This window comes from Schistocerca cancellata, chromosome 4, assembly GCF_023864275.1.
Source record: "Schistocerca cancellata isolate TAMUIC-IGC-003103 chromosome 4, iqSchCanc2.1, whole genome shotgun sequence".
NCBI classification, from domain to species: Eukaryota; Metazoa; Arthropoda; class Insecta; order Orthoptera; family Acrididae; genus Schistocerca; species Schistocerca cancellata.
Genome location: NC_064629.1, coordinates 703,941,419 through 703,964,175, shown reverse-complemented (window position 1 = coordinate 703,964,175; position 22,757 = coordinate 703,941,419). Strand labels below are relative to the sequence as shown.

The 22,757-nt window shown below is 45.0% G+C and overlaps 1 protein-coding gene across 1 annotated transcript in view; it reads right to left on the bottom strand.

Moving 5' to 3' along the window:
* Positions 1 to 18,027: 18,027 nt before the first annotated feature.
* Positions 18,028 to 22,757, bottom strand: part of LOC126184391 (protein artichoke-like) — a 290,384-nt gene continuing 285,654 nt past the window's right edge. The window contains exon 2 of the mRNA XM_049926775.1: positions 18,028 to 18,356. Within this exon, the coding sequence (XP_049782732.1) occupies positions 18,028 to 18,356 (329 nt within the window). The remainder of the gene's footprint in view (positions 18,357 to 22,757) is intronic.

The following is a 22,757-nucleotide window of genomic DNA, read 5'->3' as shown; positions in this document are numbered from 1 at the left end:
ATTCAGATCCAAATAATTTATCTCTCGTTTTTCATTTCTTAACTCACAAGTAAAACTAATCTTCTCATGAAGATTATTAAATATTTCGAGGAACTGGTTAATACCTTCATTAGTTCTATTATACTTAATCAAAATATCAACTACGTACCTAGAAAAGGACTGAACGCCTAATTCTGTAGCTTGCAGTGCGTAATCCATTAGCGGTCCTTCTAGCAGACATGTTTATAAATTCAATAGAAGAAAAATTTTTCAGAAGCTACGCCCAGTAGGTGACGCACTCTACACCATGTTCACCTGGTATCGTAACTGGTTACCAAACGTTTAGTTTAATGTCTGCTCTTTTAACAAGCTGTACCTGTAGTAACGATTTTTACCTTTTCCCTGGAGGACTTTATTTCACATTTTATGCTGTTTGACTTGAGCATCTTAGCTCATCAAGTATATTTATAATTTTATCGCCATGTAATTTGGTTAAGTACCAGCTGTATTCCTTGTTCTACTTTTCATTGCGGTCAATTATTAAGTATTTTAGACGTTTATCTTATAATATGTTAGGACATTATAGTTGACTTCCTTCTGAAGAAGATACCCTTAGTGGTATCAAAACCTGGTCAAGGTTTTTACGTTAAACTAGTACAACCGGTTGGCCGAATACTTTATATATTAAGAAACAAAAAGTTAAACGAACTTTTTATGTGATATCGTTACGAACTAACAATATTTGGAGGTTTTCCTTTACTTGTACTGTGAAACCTTGCTCCTAGCCAAATGTTATGATTCTAGGTCTACCGGAAATTATGAGTGAGTTTGCGAGTATCGAAATATGTGACACAAACGGCCGTATCTTTGGATTAGAGTGCTTAGAAGCTTAAATTTTTCACACTGCCAAGGCATTGTAGACATTAGTATGTGACATAAATATCAACTTGATAGCACTACCAATTCCTGAGAAAAAGGAATCTTCACGGTCGGACGGACAGACAGACAGACAAACAAACGGATTACAAAGTGATCCTATAAGAGTTCCGGTTTTACCAATTGAGATACGGAACCCTAAAACTAGTTAGACTCAAAAAACAAACCTAAATGCAATCGCCAACAACCTCCAAGGCGGGCTAAGTTCAAAAAATGGTTCAAATGGCTCTGAGCACTATGGAACTTAACATCTATGGTCATCAGTCCCCTAGAACTTAGAACTACTTAAACCTAACTAACCTAAGGACATCACACAACACCCAGTCATTACGTGGCAGAGAAAATCCCTGATCCCGCCGGAAATCGAACCCGGGAACCCGGGCGTGGGAAGCGAAAACGCTGCCGCACGACCACGAGCTGCGGACACGGGTTAAGTGACATCACCGTTGATAGTGGTGCACAAAGGAATAAGGCTGAGAAAATGGCAGTCGAGGTGTATGCCGGCCAATTGTGAAACTAAATGCCAGTCCGTTGCAAGTGTTGTCTACGACAGTAACAACATTGTGAATTGTAGCCTTACTCCTTTGTCAAAATTGTATCTGCAATTTTTTTGTTTCACGTATTAAGAATAATGTACTTAAACAGTGAGATGAGCAAAAAAGGAAGAGTGGAAAGAGTGGAGAATCAATTCGGGATGCAAGAAAACGTGGTAGAAATGAAGATAAACCTTAGGTGCACCGTTAAAACGTATGGTCGTAGGAGAAACTGAACGTGAAGAATAGGTATGTACAAAATATTTATTACTACCCAATATTTGACATTGTATGTGATTTTCACAATCTAATGACTAATCAATTTGTTTTTAATTCTGTATAAAGACAAATCTATGTCTTGCTTTGTTTCTGTTAAGGTGCAGGTATAAGCTTTGGTACGACTGCGTCCCACTAAAGCAAAGAGGTGTTCATTTTCACAACTTCTATTCCCTCAAAGTCCGCAGTTTGTGGTCTCGCGGTAGTGTTCTCGCTTGCAGAGCACGGGGTTACGTCCCGGGTTCGTTTCCCGGCGGGGTTAAGTATTTTCACCTGCCTCGAGATGGCTGGGTGTTGGTGTGTCGTCTTCATCATCATAATTCATCACCATTACGGTTGGAGGAAGGCAATGGCAAACCACCTCCTCTAGGACCTTGTGTAGCACAGCTGTGCGTGTCTTCTGCATCGTACCCTACGCTCTGTCAAAGAGTATAGGACTTCATCATCATCATCATTCCCTCAAAGACAGGGTGAAGCACAACTCCTTTTTTATGAGGCCGATGGTCAACATTCTTGTCTTTTACAAGAGGTATCATGCAGTGAATGATGATCCAAACGAAAGAAGACTGCAAGCTACAGTTTGTTATTTTTTGCCAGATGGGAAGTATGACGTCGAACAGGTCTGTAGCAACACTATTGTTCAGATTTTCACAGTAACCAAACGCGGAATCGAGAAAGAACAACTTGAAGGACGGAGCACCTCCAAGGTTCACAAGAAAGCAATTACCAATAACATAAACAAGAATTTGGTTTCACCATCACAACCACTTGCAAACAACTCCTTAGCTGAGAAGAAGAGAATCAGCAATATGGGCTGCGATATTTGAAGGCTCTTCAGTCCGGAGCCATGCGGCTGCTACGGTCGCAGCTTCGAATCCTGCCTCGGGCACGGATGTGTGTGATGTCCTTAGCTTAGTTAGGTTTACGTAGTTCTAAGTCTAGGGGACTGATGACCTCAGATGTTAATTCCCATAGCGCTTAGAGCCATTTGAACCATATTTGAAGGAAGATACTGGAGAATTCTTCGACGAATTAATCAATAAAAACTTCTTTCTGTCCTTTAAACATTAGAATAAGGTTCAAAAAATCACGTGATAATATACATAGTCAAATTTATTATAAAAAAAATCGCCAGCTTATACTTGAGATGTATTTCACTGACATTTACCTCATTTTTACCGATAAAAGTATGACACTTAGAACGTTCAGAATTCTTCCATGTAAAATATTAGGTTTAATTCGTAAGACGATGAAATTAAAAAAAAAATTCTGTTGTAAAACGAATCTTTCCCCAGATTATAAAAACGAGGGTCATTCAAAAAGAAATCCAATACATTTTTTCTGAAAGCAGGTTAACTTTATTCAGGAACCCAACACACCGTATTATTCCACACTCTTTTGGCTATAAATCTCTATAATTTATCATAATCTCATTTCAATGGACGGCCTTACATTACCTTACTAGGAAGACTTTAATGGCTCTATGGTAACACTCTACAGGTCGACGTTGGAGTCAAAGTGTTGCTGCATCAATAACCTCCCCGTCATCCACGTACTGCTTCCCGCCGACTGTACCCTTCATTGGGCCGAACAGGTGGATGTCGGAAGACGCGAAATATGGGCTGTAGGGTAGTTGAATAATCCAATGGAGTTTGTGAGCTCCTCCCAAGTGCACAGACTTGTGTGAGGCCTTGCGTTTTCATGGAAAAGGAGAAGTTCGTTTGCATTCTTGTGGCGGCTAGGCGGTTCTAGGCGCTTCAGTCTGGAACCGCGCGACCGCTACGGTCGCAGGTTCGAATCCTGCCTCGGGCATGGATGTGTGTGATGTCCTTAGGTTAGTTAGGTTTAAGTAGCTCTAAGTTCTAGGGGACTGATGACCTCAGATGTTAAGTCAAATGGTTCAAATGGCTCTGAGCACTATGGAAGTTAACTTCTGAGGTCATCAGTCCCCTAGAACTTAGAACTACTTAAACGTAACTAACCTAAGGACATCACAAACATCCATGCCCGAGGCAGGATTCGAACCTGCGACCGTAGCGGTCGCGCGGTTCCAGACTGAAGCGCCTAGAACCGCTCGGCCACTCCGGCCGGCGATGTTAAGTCCCATAGTGCTCAGAGCCATTTGAACCATTCTTGTGGCGACGCAGATACTGAAGTCGTTTCTTCAGTTTCCTGAGAGTAGCACAATACACTGCATAGTCGATCGTTGCACCACGAGGGAGGACATCAAATAGAATGAAATGAAATGTCGTGTGACGAGGGCCTCCCGTCGGGTAGACCGCTCGTCTGGTGCAAGTCTTTCGATTTGACGCCTCTTCGGCGACTTGCGCGTCGATGGGGATGAAATGATGATGATTAGGACAGCACAACACCCCAGTCCCTGAGCGGAGAAAAACTCCGACCCAGCCGGGAATCGAACCCGGGCCCTTAGGATTGACAGTCCGTCGCGCTGACCACCCAGCTACCGGGGGCGGACATCAAATAGAATGATCCCTTTAGACACCCATAAGACGATAGCCGTGACTTTACCGGCTGAGAGTGCAGCTTTTAAACCTTTTCTTTGGAGGCATCACTCCGTGGACTGCCATTTTGTTTCCGGATCGAAGTGATTAATCCATGTTTCATCGCCTTTGACGATGTTCGAAGAAAAATTGTCACCATCAGCCGCATAAAGCGCAAGCAATTTCGCACACACATGGTGCTTCGTTGCTCTTTATGGTCTTCTGTCAGGCAGTGAGGCACCCAGCGGGCACACAGCTATGAGTACCGCAACTCGTGGACAAGTGTGTCAGAACCATCAACAGAGACGTCCAGTTGAGCAGCGAGGTGTTTGATTGCTGGCCGGCACACGAGAGATGGGACAGGTTTGGCGACCTAGTTGTGTTGATAACAGAGTCCTTGCCCAACGAGTCACAGTGCATTTGTTCACCGCCAGGTCTCCGTAGACATTCTGCAAGCGCCTATAAATATCTCCAAGCGCCTATTAATATCTGCGATGTTCTGGTTTCCCGTCCAAAGAAACGCAGTGACTGCTGTCTGCTTGGAACGTAACTCTTTACAGACTGAGATTCGTCCGCCGCTCGTGGTCTCGCGGTAGCGTTCTCGCTTCCCGAGCACGGGGTCCCGGGTTCGATTCCCGGCGGGGTCAGGGATTTTCACCTGCCTCGAGATGACTGGGTGTTTGTGTTGTTCTCATCATTTCATCATCATCCAGGAAAGTGGCGAAATTGGACTGAGCAAAGGTTGGGAAATTGTACGGGCGCTGATAACCACGCAGTTGAGCGCCCCACAAACCAAACATCATCATCATCAGACTGAGATTCAAGTTTTTGGCAGTTAGTCCATTTTTGATGCCTAGTTTCCATGCATCAACGGGTGTGGGCCTTGATTGAAGGTGAGGAACGACTCAAAGGATAAACCTGACGAAACAAAAAAAATATCTTTACTGTGAAATAAAATCGTAGCAGTATCTAACTAAAAGGCAATCGGCTGGAAAGTGCATATCTGTAAGATTAAAGTGTGCTGCCGGGTAACAGTGAGTACCGTACTGATCCATCTTGTGCACTGTTGTACGTTTGGAACGTACTTGGCGTGCTTTCCACAAAATAGCCGAGGCGGTATCGCAGAAGCCTGTCCTACTCTATGATGGCGGCTCTCCTGAGGTCATCGAGTATGTGACGAGGGTAACTGCGGCGACACGCTGAAGTGTGAACTAATCTCAAGCATGCTCAGTTGGATTCACGGCAGCAGTACCGCAGGCTATTCCATTTGGCTGATACCTGCTGGTTGGAGGAAGGTGTTCACGAGGTGAGAGCGGTGTTGTCGTGTATTATCGCCTCAGCTGAAGAACTCGTTGCGGAAATTTTGATTGTAGGGCAGAGAAATAGCTTCGAGGATCCTTCATCGATACCGCTCTGCCTTCAAATTACCGTCGATAGGTATGAGAGGTGTCAGTTATAGGAACATGGAAACGGCTCGGAACATGACTGATCTCACTGACTGCTGAAGCCGCAAACTGTACACTATCTGATCAAAAGTGTCCGGGAATCGTTGTGCATTGCGAAACTGACCACTAGATGTCACGAGAGGCAGACTCGTCAGTATAAACGGAGGCGGGGAAGACTGTGTTATCTTTAGAGAAACAGTAACAGCGGTATGGGTCGGTCAGGAGTGCTCAATGACTTCGAACATGGACTAATCATTTGTCGTCACCTGAGTAGCAAATACATTAGGGACATTTCAACTCTTCTGAAGCTGCCCAAGTCGACTGTTAGTGACGTGTCTGTCAAATGGGAACGCGAAAGAAAAACTTCAGCTATACGCAGACTAGGCAGACCTCATGTACTGACGGACTTTATAAATAATTGCTTAAAATCAGCGAAAGGAAACGCTCATGATCTCCAGATGGCTACCAGACGTCCAGCTAGCACAATTAATTTGAGGAGAGGGTCAAGAAGTTCGTCATATGCAACAAATTTCTATACTCAATGATCAGCGACACTTAAGGTGGTGTAAAGAACGACATCTACATCTACACCATACTACACAAGCCATACGACGCTGTGTGGCGGAGGCAACTTCTGGTGCTGCCTCTGGATCATGGGGTCCTGGGTTCGATTCCCGACCGGGTTGGGGATTTTCTCCGCTTGGGGACTGGGTGTTTGTGTTGTCCGCATCATTTCATCATCATTTCGTCATCATTCCTGAAAGTGGTGAATCTGAACTGTGCAAAGATTGAGACTTTGTAGGGGTGCTGGTAACGGCGCAGTGGCGCGCTCCACAAACCAGATATCATTACCATCATCAGCTACTTCTGATGCCACTGACTGATCCCGCCTTCCCTGTTCACTCGCGAATGGCGCGTGGGACGAATGACTATCGGTAAGCCTGTCTATTAGCTCCGATTTCTCGAATTTTGTCCACGTGGTTATTTCGTGAGATATATATGGGAGATAATAAGGTATTTGACCTTTCGCGCAAAGTACTCCCTCGAAATTGCAATAGGAAACTTCTACGTGACGCACAAAGCCTCTCTCGTAGCGTCTACTACTGAGTTTTGTTGAGCATGTGTCTCGTGTAGCCTAAGCGATCTTGTGACGTAACCCGCCGCTCTTCGTTGGCAGTCCACTGCTGGCCATTCCGCAAATCTATTCCGTTTTCTGGCGCTGCTACTTTCTTATAGACAAACGTATCATCTGCGAACAACCTTAAAGAGCTTCGGAATCTTTCTACTAGATTATTTATATACCTTGTAAACAATAACTGTCCTATGATACCTACTTGGGGTACTCCGGAAATTTACAACTGCCGATTTTGTTTCGTTTCTTGAGTCGACTCGCAAATCTGGTCCGATTCTCGTTAAGCTCGTATTTTTTCACCAAACGGCAGTACGGGACGGTGTCAAATGTCTTCCTGAAGTCGAGGAACACGGTATCAACCCGAGCACATTTGTCCACTGCGCTAAGGATCTCATGGAGCACTAGAGCGAACTGGGTTTTGCATGATCTCTGCTTGCGGAATCCATATTGCGCCGCGCAGTCATTATCGGAGTGGGACGGAAATAGGTAGATGTGATGTACATGTGCAGACAAAAAAGGGATTACAATTTCAGAAAAATTGGGTGTTTTGGTTCAAATGGCTCTGAGCACTATGGGACTTAACATCTGTGGTCATCAGTCCCCTAGAACTTAGAACTACTTAAACCTAACTAACCTAAGGACGTCACACACATCCATGCCCGAGGCAGGATTCGAACCTGCGACCGTAGCAGTCGCGCGGTTCCGGACTGAGCGCCTTAACCGCGAGACCACCGCGGCCGGCTGGGTGTTTTGTTCAAGAGAAAGAGCTTCACACATTGAGTAAGTCAGTGAAACGATGGTCCACCTCTGACCCTTATGTAAGCAATTATTCGGCTTCGAATTGATTGACAGAGTTGTTGGATGTCCAACTGCCACGTTAGATCGTCAAACTCCCGAGCTGACTGCAAGCCCCTGCACATACTGCACATTGCTCCAAACGTTCTCAAATGGGGAAAGATCCAGCGACCTTCCTGCTCAAGGTAAGGTTTAGCAATCACGAAGACCATGCTGGCAGGTATTAGCTTGCCGAAATTTAAGCCCAGAATGGTTTGCTATGAAGGCAACAAAACGTAGCGTACAATATCGTCGACGTACCGCTGTGCTATAAGGATGCCACAAATGACAAGAAAAGGGGTCCTGCTATGAAGAGAAATGGCAACCCAGACTATCGCTCTTGGTTGTCGGGCCGTATAGCGGGTGACAAACATGTTGGTATCCCACCACTGGCTGGAGCGTTTCCAGACACGTCTTCAGCCTGGAATCTCTTCGACTGGAGTAAAATTGTCTTCCTTGATGAGTCCCGCTTCGGAATGAACTCCGATGAGCAGCGAAGACTTACCTGGAGACGCCCCGGACGGTGGTGTGATAGCAATCTGACTGTCCTACACGGCCCCGACAACCGGGCGTAATTGTCTGTGTTGCCATTTCATTTCGAAGCAGGACTATTGGGTTGTCATCCGGTGCACCTTTAAAGCGCATCGGTACGTCGACGATATTGTACGCCCAGATTTGTTGCCCTTCGTGGCAAGCCATTCTTGGCTTACATTTCAAGAAGATAATGTGCTCCCATCCTTCCGCACACGGCGAGAGTTTCTACTGCTTATCTTCGTGCTTGCCAAACCCTACCTTCGCCAGAGAGGTCACCAGATCTCTCCCCAATTAAGAACGTTTGATGCCCTCCATTCGGCTCGGGATTTTGACAATTTAACGCGCCAGTTGTACAGAATTTTGTACGATAACCCTCTGGAGGACATCAACAACCTTATTAATCAATGCAAAACTGAACAACTGATTACGTAAGGGCCAGAGTTGGACCAATGCGTTAATGCTTGCTGGATTTGTGAAGCTCTTTCTCTTGAATAAATCATCCAATTTTTTTCTGAAATTGTATTCATTTGTTTGTTTGTACATGTTCATCATATATACCGATTCCCGTCCCTTTGGGATAATTTCTTCGTGCTGTGTAGTTCTTTTCTTTTATTATCTTAGAGCGTACGTGAGCACAAAACATGTTCCATAATTCTACAACAGATTGATGTCAACAATGTAGGCCTATAATTACGTGCCTCTATCTTACAACCGTCCCTGAAAACGGGAATGTCCTACCCTTTTTACCAGTCGCTAGATACCCTTCGTTGCTGCAGTGTTCTACGATAAACTGCTACTAGGAAGGGAGCATGTTCTTTCGCGTAATTTTTGTAGAATCTGATAGAAATCTCAACTGGTCCAGATGCCTTTCCACTTCTGAGCGATTGTGGTTGCTTTTCTATTTCGCCATCGGTTATCTCGATATATGTCACATTGACGTTCGTACGATGACTGAAAGGTGAGACCCTGTTATGATCCTGGGCGGTGAATCAATTTCGGAAGACCGAATTCAGTATTTCGGCCATCTACATATTATCTTCCGTTTCCCATTTGCGCTCCTCATTTTCGTCCTCAGCACTCAATATTTGATGCTGGCTACTCAGATTCTCTGCAGTTTGTATCTTGTCACTCCTCCTCAAAAATATTTTCCTTTCTTTCTCAACATTCCTTGTAAAAATCGTGGTCATAAGTGCTATCGCAGCCTTATGATCACTGATACCTTCCTCTACGTTGCATGATTCGGTAAGTTCAGGTCTGTTTGTTTCTAGGAGATCTAAGACGTTATCTGCTCGAAGTGATATTGGGACGAGACTCTTAGAATAATATCACAGGAAACCCTGACATTGGCATCAGTTTTGATAGCATTACTCTCCCAGTCTGTACTTGACAACTTGAAGTCACAATCTATTTCAACGGTATGACTAAGAAAATTACTAACGATATACTACTAGATCTCTCTAAAGCGCTCTGCCACTACAGATCCTGATCCAGGCGGTATATAAAAGCGTCCGATTACCATTTTTGACCGACTTTTCACCAAGATTAATTCACATTCGGAATCCGTGTTAACGTCGCTAGATATTATCAAATATTTTACTACAATAAATTTGCCACCACCATCGGCGACTAATCTATCCTTACAACAAATATTCCAATCTGTTTCCAACCAACTTCGTGTTCCTGATACTGAATTAGCGACACTAATTTTGGGACATGTCATTGGATGATCCTGCAGTTTACTAATAACATACACTACTCGCCATTGAAATTGCTACACCACGAAGATGACGCGCTACAGACGCGAAATTTAACCGACAGGAAGAAGATGCTGTGATATGCAAATGATTAGCTTTTCAGAGCATTCACACAAGGTTGGCGCCGGTGGCGACACCCACTACGTGCTGACATGAGGAAAGTTTCCAACCGACTTCTCACACAGAAACAGCAGATGACCAGCGTTGCCTGGTGAAACGTTGTTGAGATGCCTCATGTAAGGAGGAGAAATGCGTACCATCACGTTTCCGACTTTGATAAAGGTCGGATTGTAGCCTATCGCTATTGCGGTTTATCGTGTCGCGACAATGCTGCTCGCGTTGGTCGAGATCCAATGACTTAGCAGAATATGGAATCGGTGGGTTCAGGAGGGTAATACGGAACGCCGTGGTGGATCCCAAAGGCCTCGTATCACTAGGAGTCGAGATGACAGGCATCTTATCCGCATGGCTGTAACGGATCGTGCAGCCACGTCTCGATCCCTGAGTCAACAGATGGGGACGTTTGCAAGACAACAACCATCTGCACGAACAGTTCGACGACGTTTGCAGCAGCATGGACTATCAGCTCGGAGACCATGGCTGCGGTTACCCTTGACGCTGCATCACAGACAGGATCGCCTGCGATGGTGTACTCAACGACGAACGTGAGAGCACGAATGGCGGAACGTCATTTTTTCGGATGAATCCAGGTTCTGTTATCAGCATCATGATGGTCGCATCCGTGTTTGGCGACATCGCTGAGAACATGCAGTGGAAGAGTGTTTCGTCATCGGCATACTGGCGTATCACCCGGCGTGATGGTATGGGGTGCCATTGGTTACACGTCTCGGTCACCTCTTGTTCGCATTGACGGCACTTTGAACAGTGGACTTTACATTTCAGATGTGTTATGACCCGTGGCTCTACCCTTCATTCGATCCATGTGAAACCCTACATTTCAGCACGATAATGCGCGACCGCATGTTGCAGGTCCTGTACGGGCCTTTCTGGATACAGAAAATGTTCGACTGCTGCCCTGGCCAGCTCATTCTCCAGATCTCTCACCAATTGAAAACGTCTGGTCAATGGAGGCCGAGCAACTGGTTCGTCACAATACGCCAGTCACTACTCTTGATGAACTGTGGTATCGTGTTGAAGCTGCATGGGCAGCTATGCCTGTATACGCCATCCAAGCTTTGTTTGACTCAATGCCCAGGCGTATCAAGGCCGTTATTACGGCCAGGGGTGGTTGTTCTGGGTACTGATTTCTCAGGATCTATGCACCCAAATTGTAATCACATGTCAGTTCTAGTACAATATATTTGTCCAATGAATACCCGTTTATCATCTGCATTTCTTCTTGGTTTAGCAATTTTAATGGCCAGTAGTGTATTAATCTTTTCAGTATCCGATCTGCGAAGACGAACATTCTCTGAGATCATTGTAACTGACGTAACTTCGATTTTGGGAGGCAATTCGTCTCTTTTAGCAAGGGGGTAGGAGGGTGGTTCTCTAAATACAAAATCCGCCATGTGCACACGACATGTAGTACGCTACCCTAGTAGTCGCTTACTGCTTGTAGTGTACCCCTAACGTATTATGGGAAACCCTAAAATTCTGCATCCGATAATGGAGGACGAGAAATTCGCATCTGATACGGTCACAGAGTCTTCTGAGCCTTTGGTTTCGAACTTCCATTCTGCTCCAAAATAAAGGACCGCGTTCGACCATAGGTACTATGCTACCAATGGTCAGCTTTGCCTGCACCCTGCGTGTCGGTTGCACTCATTGTCCTCGATAACCCCCGGCGGAGCGTTTCTACGCCATGCACTAAACACCCCCCTCCCCCTCCACTGCCGGCAAACATACTGATGTGGCAATTAAATAGTAGGGTTTTGGTTTAGTGAATGTCTGAGGAACCTTAACTAGTGCCAGCAGTGAAGTACGGATTAGATGGTATTAGGGTATGGGGCTTTTTTTTTCATGGTTGGGATGTACTACCCTTATCGCGCTTAAGAAATCGATAAATGTGCAATGATAAGAACATATTCTACAGTATGATGTACTTCGTACAGTAGAGGAACAGTTCGAAGATGATGTCTGATCAGCATGAGAGTGCACCCTGTCATAAAGCAGCATCAGTGAGGCAATGGTTAGTGGACAGTGATGTTCCCGAAGTGGACTTCCCTGTCCAGAGTCCCGACTTGAACCAAATGGAACACCTGTATATGAGTTAGAACGTCGAGTTCTCTCCAGACTCCAGAGTCCCTAATCTCTACCTTCTCTGGTTTCGGCTCTGGATGATTGGGCTGCCATTCCTTCACAGACAGACACCTCATTGAAAGTGTCTCCAGCAGAGTTCAAACTATCATCAAGGTGAAGGACGGAGCCACCGATTTTAATGCTCACTAGTAGATGTCCCGGTACCTTTGATCAGTTACTCTATGCTTAAGACGTGCAGTGTTATCTGGCTGTATCAACACTCTTTTATGACGGTCATCAGACGTCAAAAAAATCCTGATTCGTTGATGAAGAAAATCCTATACTGTTAATCCAAATTCCATTCCAAGTCTGCGCTTGTAAAACCTCTTCGTGCTCCCGGATGCTGGATTAATTGTAATATTGTTTGTAATGAACGACTAGGGGCCGTGTCGATGGTGTGGACGCAGTTTCGTACTGACTAGGTTGTACAGCCCACGCGGTAGGCTGCAAAGGGTAGCGCACAGTTCTGTTGTATTCTTGTAGGGGTAATTATGAGACGTAACTTAAAGCATCAGCTGATGTTTCTGTCCACGGGCAACCACTTTGGGGCTGGTCGCAAAAGTTTTGTGTGTCCCATTGACGTGTGAGGATACCTGACAAGTGGCCGCAGTGTATGTCACTAGTGCAGGCAGCTTTTGTACTGAGAATCCGCCCAATGGCAATCATGGCCTGTCTTTGAAATGACTCTTCAAGGAATCTTGACAGATGGTACAGAGTTTAGAAGACTCGTTGTCCCGTTCACGATAGGAGACACTACGCGCTTTACTGAAATATACTGTGAGTGCATGTTTACTTTTACCTACATTACAGCGGTTGTGGCAATTTCTATGGTCGAAAGATTTATATTCAAAACGACGCAAAATATGCAACTCATGAAAATGGTGCATATTTTTAAGCAGTTTATGTAGAGTTGTTATGGATACAACTGACTCAACTTGAGCCTCATTTCCAACGTAAATGGTAGCAGTATCTATCACGTAAATTTCAAATGGTTCAAATGGCTCTGAGCACTACGGGACTTAACTGCTGAGGTCATCAGTCCCCTAGAACGTAGAACTACTTAAACCTAACTAACCTAAGGACATCACACACATCCATGCCCGAGGCAGGATTCGAACCTGCGACCGTAGCGATCGCGCGGTTCCAGATTGTAGTGCCTAGAACCGCTCGGCCACCCGGGCCGGAAGAACGCAGGAAAGAACATGAGAGGTATTATCGCCTACGCTGTCCAGAGAAATCTGCGTTAGTTGAGCATGCGTTAGAAAACGATCACCACATGAAATTTGACAATACCTCTGTCGTGACTCGCACTAACGGCTTCTAGGGCAGTTTAATAAAGGAAGTCATTGAAATAAAAACTACCGCAAACACCCTGAATTGAGACGGTGGCTTGCAGCTCAGCGCTGCGTGGGATCCAGCGATCGCGAGGTTGAAGAGGGCACATCGATCGCCGACTCAACACATGGCCATATATGGCAATGTCACAGGCACCAGTGACGTCTCAGCCGGAAGCTAGCGTATATAAGGGCGCCGCAACAGACCACTGGCAGTCATAACACTTGACAATGGCGAAGGAGTGCTTGGCCGAAAGCTCGTGTAGTTTTAAGCAATTGACGCGGTTGGAAACCCGAGAACATTTTATTCAATAGGTAGACTGATTCACGAAGGAGGTTTGTGAATATAATTTATTACTGCCACGTCAGACAAGCCTCCCGGCTGTATACACAGTGATACCCGTGCGAAGCCTGGATGGGTCGGTAATGCGATAGAAATTTTTGTGTTAAGTTCCCATGGGGCTAAACTGCTGAGGTCATCGGTCCCTAGGCTTACACAGTACTTAAACTAATTTACGCTAAGGACAACACACACAAACACGCCCGAGGGTGGATTCGAACCTCCGACGAGGGTAGCCACGCGAACTGTAACAAGTCGCCCTAGACCGCGCTGCTACCCCGCGCGGCGATGCGACAGGAATGACAGTGATTATATAACAGTCAAAGTGGGAAGAACGAGGGTAATCCCAAGAGTAAGGTCTCCTATCTATTTATAACTACATAGACTTGTTTATTTCTACAATGGTTTACATCAGTTTACAGCTTGAACATTTAGCTATATTTCGACATAATCAACATTTCTGTCGATGCATTTTTGTAGACGCTGTAGCAGTTTTTGTATGCCCATGTCATACCAGCTCGCCGCCATGCTGTTCAGAAAGTTATGAACCTCTTCTTTCACCTCGTCGTCGGAGCTGAATCGCTTTCCGGCCAAATGCTCTTTTAACGTAGGGAACAGGTCATAGTCACTGGGCGCCAAGTCAGGACTATAGAGTGGGTGGGTGATTATGTCCCACTGAAACTGTTGCAGGAGAGCAACGGTTTGCCGAGCGATGTGTGGGCGAGCTTTGTCATGGAGAATGTGTACGCCCTCGCTCAACATTCCTCTTCTCCGGTTCTGAATTCACCGTTTGAGTTTTTTCAGAGTCTCACTGTACCTGTTAGCGTTAATTGTGGTCCCAGCGATTCAGCTCCGACGACGAGGTGAAAGAAGAGATTCATAACTTTCTGAACAGCATGTCGGCGAGCTGGTATGACATGGGCATACAAAAACTTCCACAGCGTCTACAAAAATGCATCGACAGAAATGGTGATTATGTCGAAAAATAGCTAAACGTTCAAGCTGTAAACTGATGTAAACCATTGTAGAAATAAACAGGTCTATGTACTTATAAAAAAATAGGAGACCTTACTTTTGGGATTGTAACACCCCACTCGTCAAAAAATGGTTCAAATGGCTCTGAGCACTATGCGACTTAACTTCCGAGGTCATTAGTCGCCTAGAACTTAGAACTAATTAAACCTAACTAACCTAAGGACATCACACACATCCATGCCCGAGGTAGGATTCGAACCTGCGACCGTAGCGGTCACGCGGTTCCAGACTGAAGCGCCTAGAACCGCACGGCCACAACGGCCGGTCCCACTCGTCACTTATCTGGTTTTGGCGTGTGTTCACCCCAGCTAACTGACTAACAGATCAAAAATGGTTCAAATGGCTCTGATCACTATGGGACTCAACAATTTAGGTCATAAGTCCCCTAGAACTTAGAACTACTTAAACCTAACTAACCTAAGGACATCACACACACCCATGCCCGATGCAGGATTGGAACCTGCGACTGTAGCAGTCCCGCGGTTCCGGACTGCAGCGCCAAAACCGCTAGACCACCGCGGCCGGCACTAACAGATCAACAGAGAGTGCAAAACTGCCGTAATATCGGATAACGCAAAAAGTAATAAGGCCCTGTGACTCCTGACTGAACTGCGGTGGCAGTGTTGACGTTAATCGATTCAGAATTGATCACTTTTAATTAAAAAGGGGGTGCACATTGATGTTATATTCAGCTGTTGAACACCGGATGCATATGTTGAACATAAAATTAAGAAAGTGACTTGGGATTGCAACTACTTGATTGAAAACAGATGCAGTCGATTAGCACAAATTTATTTTAACTCCCGACCTTCAGTCATCACATTACAAGGGTCTCCTATCACGCAGTGGTAATAAATTGCGTTTACGTGGAGTAAAGGGCGATAAATCAAAACTAATTCCTATCGACTGACCCAGGCGTAAAGCGTAGTGCGAGAAGAATTCCCCAATACACGGCCCATGAAACCGTCGTGGAAACTTTGCCGACGTGATCCAACAAATTAATCAGCCGGAGCGGGTGCAATATCACCGAATTCAGCGTGGCGGGGCGGCGTTGTTGTGAGGACGTTGGCCGAGCTCGTGGTGCTGCAAGGCTGCGCTCGTCTATTCACTCCTAGCTATCTTGCTCAGTACATAGCTGAACCAAAACTTTCTATCTCCAAGCTCAATCGTTCCATTTGCTAAGTCCTAATCTGCAGAGATGCTCACTCTTTCTCAGGCAAGCTGAGTAAAGAACGCCCCGTCCGCACTCTAGGCAAGTTGGGAACGGAAGACCTCTATGGGGAATTCTCACAGTCCGCTCTTCGCCTCGGTTTCCCCTCCAGCAAAATCACTTACGCCAATTGCAGCGCAAGTCGCGTTAATTATGCGTCACTTCCCAGCGCCGAACAATGCCTGCTCTGGGAAGTGAACGAATTCCCACAAAATTTCCCTTCCTCTCAACTTATGCTCTTTAGCTCCTCCCAGGGCACCCATCAAGGTTAGCGTCTGCACAAAACACCAATTTTTCCGGAATTCTTACTCCCAGGAGAGTACTTGAAATTCCTCGGTCCTATGTTCCCATCAGAGGCTGGCGTATTTCATTCTGTCGGTCTTCACCTGATTTACTTCAGACTCTGCGGACCGTGAATTCAGTGTGAAGTTGCAACAGTCACGAACACGCATATTCTGGCCTCTGTTGACCGCTCCACCGTAGCTTTACGCGGCTTACTCGCATGTTTCACTGAAAATGGGACGACGGACATTTATCAACAGGCGTACAAGTTCTCTGTCTGCTTCCCGGTACACCAGCATGGGGTCAACCACCCACTCACTGTCACTCATCTTAAGGCAGCTGGAGGCCGCACCCCGTTACCGCTTTCTCAGAGCTCGAGCCGCCCTAAGCTGCTTATTGTCGCTTCCCTTCGCTGTTCCCCAGCTGGCCACGGTCATCTCGAATACTTCCCTGTCTAACAACCCTACCACAACAAAGGTCGAAATTTTAATAACGATTGTGGTGTTGCTCACGCTGCTAAATACTGCATTTTCGGGCAACATCAGTCATATTATGTGGCAGGTGTCATTAGAGCACAGTTAATAGTCATTTCATGTAATAATGAAAAAACTAGACACCCATCTTTTTGTGTTTCCCATGCTGGTCTCGTCGTAAAATCATGGCTCAGTCGTTGAAAATCTAGGTGATTATGATTCCAAGCTCGGATGCAAAGAGGCCTAGGTTTTATTCTGCTATTTTCAAAAGTTTTGTAGATGTGCATCTCAAACCATTCTTGGAGATTAAACCTTTCAAAGTTAGCACAATAGTGATGTAAAAAAAATAATCAGCACTCTGAATTTAAGTTACCCTTCCTTTTAATTACTTTTATTGCAATATCACATAAACACAAAACATCATTTCACAATACAAAACATACTTGAAAACATCTTCCTCACAGTCACTGTTAAAGTTCACATTTTATAAGCTGACGACAATATTCGTCTTTCCAACATGACGTCCACGACTTGACTTTCTCAAGGTCCGACTCTCTAACAACTCAACAACTAACTAACTATCGCTTACGCGCCCAAAAATCAGAGTTACAAGTACGTCAAAGATCATAGTGACAAAAGAAAAAATACACATAAGAATAATATCATTGAAATATAAACATATCGATGTATCAAAAATGAAATCAAATCTGAATGTTGTCGCAGAAATATGTTAAGTAGTTAACAGAAATACAGTAGGATATTACTGGTATCGAGAGGTTCAGGTGAGGTGCCGTAATGGTTACATAATTCAAGTACCATTACACCTGGGATAAACTAGCCTCCAGTAAATCGACGCATTTCCACAAAGTTTTCATGTCGTGTGAATTACTTTAAGACCATCACCCGACATTAAATATTCCAATACGTCCATACTATACCCTCTACAAGATGCATTGTGCCTTGTCAGTCATTTTTATTCCGCCCTACTGTTCGCTCAACGTGAGTTAGGTGATCTTTAATGACTTCATGTAAGGGGCATAGTTCTTGCCATCTTACAGGATTACCCTCGTTGAATTGTCTTTTACGGTCGCAGCTCGAACTTTCCGAGGCTATAGATCAGACTTTATGAGTACGCCTCGTATCTGAGCAGGTTGGCCCGCAGTAAAGCTAGATAGATTTAGCTAGGTTACGGAGTGCTCTTACGGTATCCTTGCGGTCGAGGGGGCGCAGCGTGACGCGGAAGCCGGCGGAGCGCGACGAGTTGTCGCTGTGCCAGGTGACGAGCAGCGAGGTGGCGGTGACGGGCCGCGCCCACACGTGGCGCACGGTGGGAGCCACGCAGCGCCGCCGCAGCTCCGGGTCGGCCAGAGACAGGCCGGACACTTCCGCGGGCGCCGAACACTCGTGCTCCGCCGCCAGCGCCATCTCCAGCTTGGGGTGCTCGTCCAGCCACAGCAGCAGCTCGCGCGACTCGCAGCCGCAGTCCAGCGGGTTCCCTGCAACACGCCGCCAGCCGCTGTCAGACCCGCGATGTCGGTCGGCATTAAGCCTTCAATTATAGAGCACGTGACGGTACAAACCCCCGTTACTAGATGAATATTTCTAGTATGCGAGGACTGCTTTGTGGAAAGCGAACGCGCTACACAGTGCGCGATTCGCGGAAGCGCATGACGCGCCCGCTCAAGATTTTGCAACGGTCGCCGGGGGCCACGTGGCCTGCAGCTTGGGGTATTGTTTGGTTTTCCGCGCATTACGCGAAAACTATGTAACTTACGGTGAAGGCCGATGCGGCAGTGGATTGTGGTCAGCAATACAGGGTGTTACAAAAAGGTACGGCCAAACTTTCCGGAAACATTCCTCACACACAAAGAAAGAAAATAAGTTATTTGGACATGTGTCCGGAAACGCTTACTTTCCATGTTAGAGCTCATTTGATTACTTCTCTGCAAATCACATTAATCATGGAATGGAAACACACAGCAACAGAACGTACCAGCGTGACTTCAAGCACTTTGTTACAGGAAATGTTCCAAATGGCCTCCGTTAGCGAGGATACATGCATCAACCCTCCGTCGCATGGAATCCCTGATGCGCTGATGCAGCCCTGGAGAATGGAGTATTGTATCACAGCCGTCCACAATACGAGCACGAAGAGTTTCTACATTTGGTACCGGGGTTGCGTAGACAAGAGCTTTCAAATGCCCCCATAAATGAAAGTCAAGAGGGTTGAGGTCAGGAGAGCGTGGAGGCCATGGAATTGGTCCGCCTCTACCAATCCATCGGTCACCGAATTTGTTGTTGAGAAGCGTACGAACACTTCGACTGAAATTGCAGGAGCTCCATCGTGCATGAACCACATGTTGTGTCGAACTTGTAAAGGCACATGTTCTAGCAGCACAGGTAGAGTATCCCGAATGAAATCATGATAACGTGCTCCATTGAGCGTAGGTGGAAGAACATGGGGCCCAATCAAGACATCACCAACAATGCCTGCCCAAACGTTCACAGAAAATCTGTGTGTTGATGACGTGATTGCACAATTGCGTGCGGATTCTCGTCAGCCCACACATGTTGATTGTGAAAATTTACAGTTTGATCACGTTGGAATGAAGCCTCATCCGTAAAGAGAACATTTGCACTGAAATGAGGATTGACACATTGTTGGATGAACCATTCGCAGAAGTGTACCCGTGGAGGCCAATCAGCTGCTGATAGAGCCTGCACACGCTGTACATGGTACGGAAACAATTGGTTCTCCCGTAGCACTCTCCATACAGTGACGTGGTCAACGTCACCTTCTACAGCAGCAACTTCTCTGACGCTGACATTAGGGTTATCGTCAACTGCACGAAGAATTGGCTCGTCCATTGCAGGTGTCCTCGTCGTTCTAGGTCTTCCCCAGTCGCGAGTCATAGGCTGGAATGTTCCGTGCTCCCTAAGACGCCGATCAGTTGCTTCAAACGTCTTCCTGTCGGGACACCTTCGTTCTGGAAATCTGTCTCGATACAAACGTACCGCGCCACATCTATTGCCCCGTGCTAATCCATGGACATCTGCCAACTCCGCATTTGTAAACATTGCACTGACTGCAAAACCTCGTTCGTGATGAACACTAACCTGTTGATGCTACGTATTGATGTGCTTGATGCTAGTACTGTAGAGCAATGAGTCGCATGTCAACACAAGCACCGAAGTCAACATTACCTTCCTTCAATTGGGCGAACTGGCTGTGAATCGAGGAAGTACAGTACATACTGACGAAACTAAAATGAGCTCTAACATGTCCACATAACATCTTTTCTTTATTTGTGTGTGAAGAATGTTTCCTGAAAGTTTGGCCGTACCTTTTTGTAACGCCCTGTATGCACCTTCTGAAAGATCGATCTTTATTTCAAGTCACGAGACGCAAAAGTTATAGTAACCTCAAAATCGGTTAATATCACGAACACTGAAAGATTAATAAAAACAGTAAATAAAAACTTACAGGGATGAGTGAGCACTCATTAAAAACGTTTCGTCATAGCGGATCGAGTGCCGTAGTCATATGTTAAGATTCATAAATAATTAAGCTCGTAAAGAGCAATAAACAAAGTATAACGGGAAATAGTGTATAAAATTCAATAGAAAATTCATGCCGAAAAGAATGGCACTATATAATATTTTGGGGGATAACACGTATTTTAAACTAGTTAAGTTATACTATACACTTAACTTGCAATAGTTTTCATTGTTTGCAAATTATTATTAACAGTTATCGCCCACAATTAATTAATTATTATAGAAATGAAGATTGTGAGCAGCGCAATGTGTATATCACTATAGATTACGTCTAAAAACGGTGCTACATGCAGTTCTATGTTAAAACTTTGCAGCACAGATGTCAACAAACAAATTTGCGGTAAGTGGCGAAATTTTGCAAAAACTAAAACTTAATTTACGGGCGATAGAATAACCCTAGAAGTTAATGTAAAGTGATAAATAAGATGTACTTCTTAGCGTGGTTCTGGTGGTGCACTTATTTCTGTCGAGGGATATATGTATCATTATTTGCAACCCTAACTGGTGAGATTGGTACTTGCATAAGAAGGGGGTTGACGTCCGAGCCTATATAAGCGAGCGGCCATCTTGGCCAGGGGTCAGTCGTTGGGCAGTCGTTTTGGAGGGTGGGTGGCGAGCAAGGCCGACTTGATGGTGGCCCATGTGGTCCTTTGAGAATTCTTTTTCACGCCGATTTATTTCGACAAAGAGTATTGTGTAATGGTGCAAGTGTGCAAGTATATGTATGGTGAACTGGAAGTGCTACGATTATTTATGTGAGTACGATTTTACGAGGTATACATCGTCGTAAGTGAACATGTGGCTAACTGTGATTTCGCCCCAAAACTTCTAGAACAAAGAGGACAGTGGGACTTGTGGTTCTGTTCGAATTATTTGAATAATTTTCGTTTATAGCAGCCTACATTACTGCTATTGGGGGCTCGGAGTCTAATTATTATTAAATTAAAACTGTAAACCGTCTCACCAGTGCTAATTTCATTGTGTGAAAGAAAAGAACAATGCTAATAAATAGTGATTGAACTGTGTCGTGAAAACTGATTTTAGTATAATAATCGCCTAATTTTTGTTGCCTAGCATAAATTGTACTTATGTCTGAGTGAATAATTAATTCAAAAACTATAACAAATGCGCGGGTGTGGAAGTGTACTAATGCACCAAGTGTGGAAATCATCCCCTGAGACTTACGTGAGAGCCAAAAATTTGCAATAACATATTTTAACCAATATTTGTATATGCACATTCGTGTGAACGCTCCAACCGCATTTCTTTATTATTTTACCGCCCCGTCGCAAGCAGTAAATAACAGCGGAAAACTGCTCCTATAGGAACCCGAAAAAGGCAAATATTATTCTGTTTAAAAACCTCTGAATGAAAATTGAGATATGACCTGCCTCATTCTACCTTCCAGAACACTTAAAAAAGCTCTGAAAAATTTTGGCTTGCTTACGTATTCGTTCTGTTTTTAACGTGCAACTGACCTCTCACTGCCACTAGCTCCCCTAACTGTAACTCGCTCACAACCACTAGTCCATCGCTGTAAGTCGCTCATACCCGTCCACTCTCACTACCCCATTCTCTCACTCATCCAGCCCAACTCATTGTCATGATGTCTTTGTCTCTGTCTCTGTCACTGCCTCCTTCCTCACAGACACTGTCTTTTTTGTTCTCTCCTGCTACTGCTGTCTCTTCTCACTGTCAATGTCTCCCGCTTACTCAGTCTTACTGCTACTGTCTCATTCATTCCTTCTCACTTCTGCTGCCTCTTCTCACTGTCACTGTCTCTCTCTTCTTCGTTGTCATTGTCATACACATTGTCTGTCGTTATCTCTAGCTCTCACCAATGTCCATTTTCTCCTTTTCTTGATTCCTCTCCCACTGGAACTGTCTCTTTTCCTAAAATTTTTCTGTCACCCTCAAGTATGTTACACAGCCAGTTTGTTCCTCTCCTCTCTCACACTGCCAGTGTCTCCTTCGCTCTTCCTATACCACAACCGCCGTCTAGTATCGTCCAGTATTTATTACTTTTCTCTCTTTTTTTCCCACACTATCTCCTTCTCTCTGAGCATAAAAAAGCGCGAATACGTTCGCACGCCAAAATTTTCGAATTTTTTTTAAAGATACTGTTGAAGATAGAACGAGGCAGCTGGTACCACTCTTTTCAGTCAATCTTTTTAATAATAAATAGGAACATATTCGCTCCAATAGCAGCATTTTTCCGCTGGTTCCCTTCGTCTGCCTGCCACAGCAGGCCATGTCACTCATATGAAAAGAATTTTATAGGTCAGTAAAATTTTGTTAGTTTACTAATGTGAAACAGAAATAACGCAAAATTAATTTCA